The sequence below is a fragment of the Coenobita brevimanus genome, chromosome 77 (genome assembly GCF_032717465.1).
Source record: "Coenobita brevimanus isolate Jiangsu-jjx chromosome 77, ASM3271746v2, whole genome shotgun sequence".
Classification (NCBI taxonomy): domain Eukaryota; kingdom Metazoa; phylum Arthropoda; class Malacostraca; order Decapoda; family Coenobitidae; genus Coenobita; species Coenobita brevimanus.
Window position 1 is genome coordinate 10,885,430 of NC_137030.1, and position 11,113 is coordinate 10,896,542.

An 11,113-nucleotide genomic window follows, 5' to 3' on the forward strand; every position below is an offset into this window, starting at 1 on the left:
TACGAACATGTAATCAGTTAGGCTCCTTTAACATAATCTCCACTCCCTTTATACCATGTATATTTATGCGCATCTTTGTGTTTGAAAAAAAATAATTACAAATGCACAACCTCCTTTCCTGACACATGTCTTTCATTGCTTTCCATTATCATTCTCTCCTGGTACTACATTATTACCCATTGTATCATTCACAGGACCAGTGCCTACTCTACCATTCTTTATCGCCCATTACACTCACCTAATAATTCCTGGGCATTTCTTTTACTACTTCATCCAGCTCATCCCAAAACAAAAACAACAACATGAATGAATAAACAACCACTATAATAATAATAATAATAATAATAATAATAATAATAATAATAATAATTGCATGAACGCAGATAAATAAAAAAGTGCTACAGGGATAGATTTAGACGCCTAAGGAAAACGCACGTGACAAATAATATGCACAAGTAAGTGTAGAATAATGGCACAAAGACATTTCTTTTTTAGAAGTTCAGAAAAGAAACATAGAACATACAGCCATGAGCAAAAGTTCGCTGACAATCTTCTGCCAGCAGTGTGTTTTGCCTTCCATGTTCCTCATTCCTCCCCAAATGACAAAGGGTATACTTCCTTCTCATACTCTCTTCTAGTCTGTTTCATATTGCTACGTAGGTCCTTCAAAAAGCTCTCTGCCACACCATAAAAAATGTCATAGGAGAAAGACTGTTCTTTTATTATTTCTCAACGTAGTCTCCCCTAAGTTCCAAGCACTTGTTCACCGACGTTCAAGCATTGCTATCCCGTCGCTGAAGAAAGTCGCATCTTGAGTACGAAATATACCTCAACAGCATGAATGGCTGCATCGTCACTCCCACGCAGATGAGATTTTAGTATGAGAAACAGGTAGAAGTCAGATGAAGCCAGGTTGGATGGGTAGGGAGTATGATGCAACAATTCAGAGTCACAGGTGGGTGCTTTAACCACTGCCACCTGTGCTGTGTGGACAGGAACATTGTCCTTGGGCAACAGCACGCCCGCTCGCAACTATTCTCTCCATTTCTCCTTGACTGCCTCTAATGCATAATAGGCCCCATTAATGATTTGACTCATTTGAAAGTAGCACTTTGTGACAACTGCCTCAGTGTCCCAAAACACTGAGGCCATCACCTTTCTGACAGGTGCAACTTCCTTGAATTTTGGGAATGGTGAAGAACTGTGGTGTTCTCATTGCTTGCTTTCATTTTTTTATTCAAGTTCAGAGTGGTGAACCCAGGTCTAATCCTGGGTCAAAAATCTCCGGAAGAAACTGTCGGCATCAGCTTAAAAGCGAGCAAAAAGTGTCCTTGGAGTTTCCAAACTGGTCAGTTTCTGGTCTGGTGTCAACATTCTGGGCAGCCATCGTGCAGACAGCTTGTTCATACCTAAGATGTTAGTCAAAACAGTGTGCACTGAGCCGGCACTGATGCCTATGTTCTCGGCTACTAGTTGCACAGACAAACGTTTGTCATTCAAGACCATGAGGTGAATGGCTTCCATTTGATTATCCATAGTTGAGTTTGGGCGTGGGTCATCTTCGATGCTCTCCCTGCCCTGCTTGAAATCAGCAGCCCATTTCTTTATGGCAGAATAGCAAGGAAAGTCCACATCAAGTGTAATGACCATGTCTTCATGAATTTCCATGGGGGACTGTAAACTTTTTTTGCATAAATCTAATCACAGCACAGGCTTCTCTCTTGTTCATTTTTGGGCTTTGCTGTTACCTGCCTAATTCCAAAGTGCCTCACCTGCAAGCTAAGAACTGGTGGTTTTTCCCTGAATAAGAAAAACTTGCCTTACTCAAGTGATTGTCTTAAGATTAATCTTAATCAACTTTCGTCAATAATTATGGTAAATTTTTCAGTTCCTTATTTGCATTTTCAGCCAAGATGGATATGATTTCTTTCTTTTGTGGGGGAGGGGAGCAAAGGAGTCAATAAAACTTTATTTTGTTGAAATTACTTTATTATTTACCTATCTCCTTACATCAAAGCCTAGAATTTAAAACATGGGGTAAAAGGCCTCCACAAAGTGCGTTTTGCCTCACCTATGGGGTTAAAAGCTCCCCTTTTTCTCTACTTCAAAATTTCACCACGGTATCCATAGACAACACGCAGCATAGACAGATAGTACATGAGTGATTCTAGATATAATAGTCCCATATCTGTGACATGAATAGCTTCGATACCATGGACACTTTCTCGTAGGTGGGTCATCATACTCCACCTTACTAAACTTGCATGCATTCCTTGCCACACCCAGCCACCAGACAACATCGGGACCCAAGCTCTTTGATGGAACACTCACTGTCGCTTTGGCACTGGTCGTAGTAGCGTTTGCAGAAGCGTCCAAAGGAGTTAGGGTCAGGGCAGGGACAATACCTGAGAAGAAGAAACGCATAGAAGCAATCTCCTAACAGCATTCAGAAATTGGCCTGCACAGAACATCATTCTCCTCCTCCTCCTCCTCCTCATCATCATCATCATCATCCAGACGGTTCCCACCCACAAGCTAGGTAAGGTATTGTTTAGAGGGCCAGAGAGAAAAAAATCTATAAAATTACATAATATCCGAAGTGTGACCATTAACAACATTCCCATCCACTCATCATTCAAGCCCAAGGAATCCTGGCTTCACATTCGCTTTTAAACATTCTCCTTAAAGCATTCAGAAATTACGACAAACATTAGAACACTCCTTACAGCATTCAGCAATTGTGTATTTTAATATCCTTAGCTCGGGGATGATTGGCACCACCATAAATATAGGTGACATTGTAGCCTAGCCCTGGATCCCTACGCTTGTGATTGGGAAGAAAAGAGGACTGGGTGAGAGAGAGAGAGAGAGAGAGAGAGAGAGAGAGAGAGAGAGAGAGAGAGAGAGAGATAACTGCATACATATACACTCGTAGATACATACATACAGTACACACTCGTAGATACATACATTCATACATACATACATACATACTCGTAGACACATACATGCATACATACATACATACATACTCGTAAACACATACATGCATACATACATACATACTCGTAGATACATACATACATAGTATACATACTCGTAGATACATACATACATACTCGTAGGTACATATATTCATACACACATACATACATACATAAAGAGACATCATATATACAGACGATTAAAGCCGCCTGACATCCCAGCAGTGACATCCCGCCAAAAGCCCTCAACTCACACTTATACATCGTGCAATAATGTATAGTTCCGGTCAGCAGTTCTTTGACATTCCGAAAATGCATCAGAATCAAAATCTTCCTACTTAACCAGCAATAATCAAGCGAGATGAAAAGGTTGGAATCTTGCTTTGTTAGTTCTGAACCCCTATGTGTAAAACTTGGGAGATCATCTTGCCGGAGCGAGCAAAGGGAGCGAGAACACTAATAAAGAGGGTTGGTTTCAGCTATACCACTGACGTCACCCAAAAGATGCTGTTTCTAACACTGTTAAAGTTATCGAGAATATATGTACGTACATCTTTGAAAAACTTATGAAGAATAATACTCGTTAAGTTACAATTCTGACGATTCGCCACCGCTACAAAAAAAAAAAAAAAAAAAAAGTAAATTCAACACCAAACATCAAAAGTGGATTATTTGGGACAGTATTAGGGCTACAGTGGACCTAAGCACAGCGCTGGAAAGCTTATAAAACAGAAGAAGGAAGGAAGAGAAAAGAAAAACAGCCATTACGTAAGTGAAATTTTTCAAAAATCGCAACAATTCTTCTGACAATTGTCAACACGCGCCAAACGCAGCCTCAAAATGCAGTTATCTTGGAAGTTATCAAAGCTACAGTGGATCCACGCACATCGTTGTAAATATTATGGAAATTTAGTGAATGTTTCTAAGAGTAGCTTTGCTGAGCTGAAAATGGGTGATAAATATTTGTCGTATGAAAAGAAACATACTATAGCTATATGACTGAAGGCAAGTATATGTACAAGCAATCTCAAACACAACTTAGGCTGAAGAATGTCTCTAGATACATCTCAAGGACATATAAGTTGTGGTAAAGTGTTTGTTCTTGCTGACGACTGACTGACTTACGGGAGGTCGATGATGGGTGACGGGCGACCCACCTCGGCCATACCCTGGAAGGAGAGAGGGAACACATTAATGCCGGAGGGTTAGTGCCCCTCCCCGGAAAATAACTAACTAAAAAAACAAACAATAAGCCTTGGACAAAGCCTGACCAAACGATGACGACTCAGGACCGGACAAAGGACTTGGTAATGGGTACTTGGAATGTAAGAGGAGCGAATGATGAGGTGAAAGAGAGAGAGATTGTCGAGGTGCTTGAGGGTGCGAAAGTGGATGTATGTGGAATAACTGAAACAAAATGGAGAGGAGAAAGTGTGAGAGAATGGGAGTATGGATGGGGTATATGTGCAGGAGTAGGTGAGAATGAGAGGGCGAAGGAAGGAGTATGTATAGTTGTGAGTAAAAGATGGAAGAAGAGCATAAGACAGTATGGATCAGTTGGGTCAAGGATTGTGTGGGTAAAGTTGAAAGTTGGAATACAAATGTGGGCGATTGTGTGTGTGTATGCACCAACGCAAGATCGTACTAGAAGAGTGAGAGAAGAGTTCTGGACGAATGTAGAAGTGTGCATGGAAAAGTTTGGAAGGAATGAGAGAGTGTTTTTGATTGGTGATATGAATGGTAAAGTTGGGAATGCGAAGGTGGATGGAATAGTTGGTGAGTGGGGTGTGCCTGCTGAGATAGATGAGAATGGGAGTGCGTTAGTGGACATTTGTGCTGGGAGGGGGTTGGTGGTAGCCAATACCCTCTTCAGGCATAAAATGATCCACAGGTATACATGGCGAGTGATGAGAAGAGTGGGTGGTGAACTGAATGAAAGGAAGGCAATGATTGATTATGTGTGTGTGGATGAATGGATGCGAAGATGTGTAATGGATGCAAGAGTTTATAGAGGTTGGGGGAGTGGACTTTCTGACCACTACTTGGTGGTGGCCAGAATTAGGATACAAGTAAGATGGAGGAATAGAAGGAGGGAAAGACGAGAGGAAGGAGTAGTTGCAAGGAGAGTAGAAAGGTTACAAGAGGATGAGAAAAATGCAGAGTATAAGAGAGAAGTGGAGGAACGATTGTGCAAATATGAATTGGAGCAGATGGGAGACGTGGAAGGTGTGTGTAGCATATTTACCGAAGAAATATGTGCAGCATGTGATGTGGTGTGTGGAAGGAAGAGAAGATGGAGGAGGGTGCAAGGAACAGCGTGGTGGACTGAAGAGGTGAAGCAGGCTGTGGCACAAAAGAAGAAAGCATACAATGAATGGCTGAGAAATAGGGGCGTGGAAGAAGTTGAGAGGCGGAAGAGAGAGTTATACATAGAAAGAAAGAGAGAGGTGAAAAGATTAGTAATAGAGAGTAAGAAGAGAGTGGATGAGGAATTTGGAAGGAATTTGAGTGTAAAGTGGGGGGACTGTAAGAAAATGTTCTGGAAAGAGGTGAAAAAAGTAAGACAGGGTGGATGTGAAGTTAGCAGGGGAGTGAAAGATAAAAATGGTAGATTACTAGTGGAGAAGGGAGATGAAGTGAGCAGATGGAGAGAACACTTTAAGGAATTGTTGAACGTAGAGGATGGAAGTAATGTGAGTATAAGTGGCTGGGGAATGGCTGGGAGAAGGAGGGAGGTGAGAAGACAGGAAGAAATCAGTAGGATAGAAGTTGTGGAAGCAATGAAGAAAGTTAAATCTGGGAAAGCCCCAGGAATTGATGGAGTGTGTGGCGAAATGCTGAAGCATGGGGGAGAGATAGTAGTAGAATGGATGTGGAAGATGTGCAGATTAGCCTGGGAGGAAGGTAGAGTCCCGGAGGATTGGAAGTCAGGTATAATTATTCCCTTGTACAAAGGAAAAGGGGAAAAAGAAGTGTGTGGTAATCATAGGGGCATTTGTCTTCTTAGTATAATAGGAAAAGTGTATGGTAGGATACTTATTGACAGAGTTAGAGAAAGAACAGAGAAATTAGTTGGAGAAGAACAGGGAGGCTTTAGGAAGGGAAGAGATTGTGTAGATCAGATATTCATTCTTAGATCTTTAGTGGAAAAGTTTCTAGAGAAGGGAAAGAAGTTGTATGCGGCTTTCATGGATTTGGAGAAAGCATATGACAGGGTGGATAGACAAGGATTGTGGAAAGTGTTAAGAATATATGGAGTAGATGGGAAGTTGTTGAATGCTGTGAAGAGTATGTATGATGGTGCGAAGGCTGCAGTGCGTGTGGATGGTGAACTAAGTGAATTTTTCTCTTTGAAAGTTGGGTTGAAACAGGGATGTGTCATGTCTCCATGGTTGTTCAATCTGTACATGGATGGGGTAATAAAAGAGGTACAAGGTAGGGTAGTGGATGTTGGAGTGGCCCTGGTGAGAGAGGATAGTGTTTGGAAACTCCCTGTACTGTTGTTTGCAGATGATACTGTGTTGTTGAGTGAAGACGAAGGGGAGCTGCAAGGCTTGGTGGATGAATTTGGGAGAGTGTGTAAGAAACGGAATCTGAAGGTGAATGTAGGGAAGAGTAAAGTGATGGTCTTTGAGAGAGGTGAAGTTAGTTAATGTACGGCGAGGTTGGATGGTGAGGAATTGAAAAAGGGGGGGACGTTTAAGTACTTGGGTAGTGTGATGAGTAAGGATGGAGGTTTGGAGGGTGAAGTGCTTGAAAGGGTACAGCAGGGAAGAAAGGTTGCTGGTTCTTTGAAAGCAGTGATAAGAAACAGGGAAGTGAGCATGGAAGTGAAAAAGTTACTACATGACAGTATTGTGATACCAACTCTAACGTACGGAAGTGAAGCTTGGACGTTGTTGGAAGGACACAAGTCAAGAGTGAGAGCAGTGGAAATGAGTTTTTTAAGAGGAGCCTGTGGAGTCACATGGAAAGATAGGCTGACGAATGAGGATATAAAGGAACGTTGTGGTGTTGATGTGGATGTGGTAGGGAGCGTTATGAGGAACACACTGAGGTGGTTTGGCCATGTGGAGAGGATGGAGGGTGAAAGACTGACGAAGAGAGTGTATGTGAGTGAGGTGGAGGGGGGAAGAGGGAGGGGGAGGCCGAGGATGAGATGGAGGGATGGGGTGGAGAGGTATATGAGAGAGGGGGGTGTGAGTTGGGAGCAGGGCAGTGAAATGGCGGGGGACAGGGCGACTTGGAGGCGATTTGTTTGTGGCCACCCCAAACGGGATTGAGGCGTCTGGCAATAGATAGATAGATAACTTCAAAAGTGGACAGATAGGAAAATAACATGAAATAAAGAAATGAATGAATAAATAAATATATACAATACAACCACTATCTCTACCAACAACAACACCAACTTCGATACTGTTACTACTACTACTACTACTGCTGCTGCTGCTGCTGCTGCTGCTGCTGCTGCTGCTGCTGCTAATAATAATAATAATAATAATAATAATAATAGTAGTAGTAGTAGCAGTAGTAGTAGTAGCCAATTATCTTCATTATTATTATTATTACTATTATTATTATTATTATTATTATTATTATTTTATTATTATTATTATTATTATTATTATTATTATTTTATTATTATTATTATTATTATTATTATTAATTTCAACAACAACAACAATAATAATAATAATAATAATGGTAATATTAATAATTGTAAAGATGTCCAAATTCAGTTCAATGACATAGTATTAATATTTTACCTAATTTACAATTTTATTCAACTTAGAAAGGTCCCTTATTGGTGAAGACCTGAAGGTGTTGATGTAGGCTGCATCTGACCCCCCTTCGAGGGAAAAAAGTCTATTATAAGCTGAATGAAACCATTCAACACCGCGAGCGTCAGCAAGAAGAATGAAAACACCAACACCAAGAGGGAAAAATCTCCGTCTGCGTATCACCCAGTCCTAAATTACCCAATAAGCGTAGTGCCCGGGAGTAAGGTACTTATTCCCGACATTTAATGCAAGGGTGACCAGTTACTACACACTGAGTGGCATTATATGAGCAGTAGGCCCCAACCTGTCCTGGAATGTGAACTCTTTTGGGTCACATTTGGTTGGAGTGCCTTAAATTACTAGACCACCAGGCGTCCACTGGGTTGTGTGGTTACAAGAAAACATTTCATTTGTTACACGATGTGCTTTCCTCTGTACTACTTTGTAGACTATATCGGCTGAGTACAAAGGTACAAAGGAGTACAAAGGACAACAAACAGTAACAGACCTGTTGGTCCTACACATGAATGCTATTGGTTCTGCCCGTCTCGGTCATTTGCTTAGTGATGACGTAAGTTTTTTCTGGAGAAAAAACAAGAATCAAGGGAGGCAAATGCAGATGTCATACGATCCGACGAATCAATAAATAATGGAAGCTTCACACATCGGAAAGGAAAACACATTAAAGCTCTTCTTGTAAATGCGCGTAGTCTACGTAATAAATTTTCTGATTTAGAGGCCCTTGTCTTTACTGAAGATTATGACGTAATTGGTATAACAGAATCGTGGCTAAATATTGAGCAAAGAGATTTTCTAGCAGAGTTTAATTTACCAGACTATCAGATTTTCAGTACTGAAAGGAAGAATCGAGCAGGAGGCAGTGTGTTGTAATATATTAAATCAGGATTTCATCCAGTCATAATTACCAAGCCAATTATTGAAAACATTGACACTATTTATATTCAGCTTGGAAATTAATCTTCTCATAAAATCACACTTGGGTTAATTTATTGTCCACCCGGCCAGCCACTCAACATCGATAATGAAATCTACAATCAAACTGCTGAAATATCTTGTATCCAAAGCACTGTAATATTTGGTGACTTTAATATACCAGTTTCAAAATGGGGAGAAGCGCTATCCTCTCACACAGGGTTAGACCTATATACAAACATGAAGAAAAGTTCTTTGTATCGATTTGTAAATTATCCGACACGTGGATCTAACATCCTAGATCTTGTCTTAGCCACATTAGAAAATGTAGTGTGTAATGTTATTGTGGGAAAATTTAGTACAAGTGATCATCACACAGTTACATTTAACATTAAAATCTGTGAAGACAAGGTCAGGGCCGGTTGCAAAAAAAATGCCTGACTTTAAGAGAGCAGATGTTAAGAAATTAAAATCAATTGTTGGTGCAGGTAATTGGCATCCTACTGCCGAAACTTTAGATATCAATGACGCGTGGAATTATTTTACAGAAACCCTCAACATTGCTGTCAGGTTCTGTATTCCAATGCGCAACAGAAGGCCTCTCAAAAATTCTAAACCCAAGTGGTGGAACTCCGACATTAAACATCATCTGGAAGCAAAAAATCTTGCATAAAAAAAGTACAATACGACAAAGAGTCAGAGTGATAAAAATAAATACAACGCCCTTCGACGGAAAGCCAAAAAATTAATTAAATGTTGTAAGAAAAACCTTGAGGCACATATTGCAAGTATCAGTAAAACAAATCCCAAAGAATTTTTTAGTTACATAAGAAGCAAAAAGGTAATAACTCAGACAATTAGTCCTTTAATCAGAGATAATGGTGAGCACACTGATGATGAAACTATAATGGCGAAAATTCTTAATACTTTCTTTGCGTCAGTATTTTCAACAGAAAATATACATACGATTCCTGCTGTTTCCCCCATTCCTACAGAAGAGAACAACATAATTACTGACATAACAGTTAGTGATTGTATACTTGCAATTAGCAAATTAAAAGATAATAAAACACCAGGACCGGACAAAATATCTCCACATGTTTTGAAGGATCTACAGAATGTAATATCAAAGCCCTTTTCTGAACTTTTTAACTTATCATTTAAGAGCAGTAAGGTGCCACATGAATAGAAGCTTGCTAACGTAATCCCAATATTCAAAAAAGGCAATAGAGCACAACCAGAAAACTACCGCCCAATTAGTTTAACATCAGTGGTTTGCAAATCGCTTGAAACTATTATTAGAGACAAGTTTGTGAAACACTTAGAATCAAACAATCTCATCAAAGATTCTCAACATGGTTTTCGTAACAATCGCTCTTCCCTTCCGAATCTGCTGGACATTTTCAGTGATATACTGAGCATGTATGATGACAGTAAATCAGTTGATGTTGTTTACCTTGATTTTCAAAAGGCTTTTGACAAAGTTCCACACAAAAGACTCTTTCAGAAGCTACAGGCACATGGTTTCAGCGGCAGGATCCTTGGGTGGGTTGAAGATTGGCTCACCGGACGAAAGCAAAGAGTTGTAATAAACGGAAAAGAGTCAGACTGGATAAACGTTACAAGTGAAATGCCGCAGGGTTCAGTGTTAGATCCTATTCTTTTCTTAATATATATCAATGATATTGATGAAGGATTATGGTGAAAAATTTCAAAATTTGCTGACGATACTAAAATAGGTAACAGAGCAGATACAGCACTGCAATGACAGGCAATTTAAAGAGATCTTGATCGACTGTTTAACTGGGCCCAAGTCTGGCAAATGGATTTCAATATTAATAAATGCAAAGTGCTAAACATTGGCAGTAAAAATGTAAGAGCTAGTTATAGCATGAATAATGTCCAACTTGATAGGGTAAGCCATGAAAAACACTTAGGAGTTTTAATAACAAACGATTTGAAACCATGCAAACAATGCACAGAAGCTGTGAAAAAAGCCAATAAATTGATTGGATTCATAGGTAGAGCATTTGAATATAAATCCAATAATATTGTCCTCACTTTGTATAATTCCTTAGGACGCCCGCACTTGGAGTATTGCGTTCAATTTTGGTCACCATATTATAAAAAAGGATATGGAAAAGCTTGAAAGAGTGCAGCGAAAGATGACAAGGATGATACCTAGATTGAGAAATAAACCGTACGAGGATTGTTTACCAGCCCTGAATTTATTTACCCTAACTAAACGGAGGTTACGAGGAGATCTAATTCAAGTATTCAAAATATTCACAGGACATGATAACATGGCTGTTGATAAATACTTCACAGTTGATTACTCGAATTATACTAGAGGCAATGGGTATAAAATAATTGGCAAACGCTTCCAGTCACATGAAGCTAAGCATTTCTTCT

The 11,113-nt window shown here is 39.9% G+C and overlaps 1 protein-coding gene across 2 annotated transcripts in view; it reads right to left on the minus strand.

Moving 5' to 3' along the window:
* Window positions 1–1,967: 1,967 nt before the first annotated feature.
* LOC145408375 (uncharacterized) overlaps window positions 1,968–11,113 on the minus strand; it is a 101,733-nt gene continuing 92,587 nt past the window's right edge. For both annotated transcript variants that reach the window (XM_080279103.1, XM_080279101.1), the window contains exons 2-3: window positions 4,110–4,153; window positions 1,968–2,405 (exon numbers count right to left, since the gene is read on the minus strand). In XM_080279103.1, coding sequence (XP_080135229.1) covers window positions 2,255–2,405; window positions 4,110–4,153 — 195 coding nt within the window. In that variant the 3' untranslated portion in view covers window positions 1,968–2,254. The remainder of the gene's footprint in view (window positions 2,406–4,109; window positions 4,154–11,113) is intronic.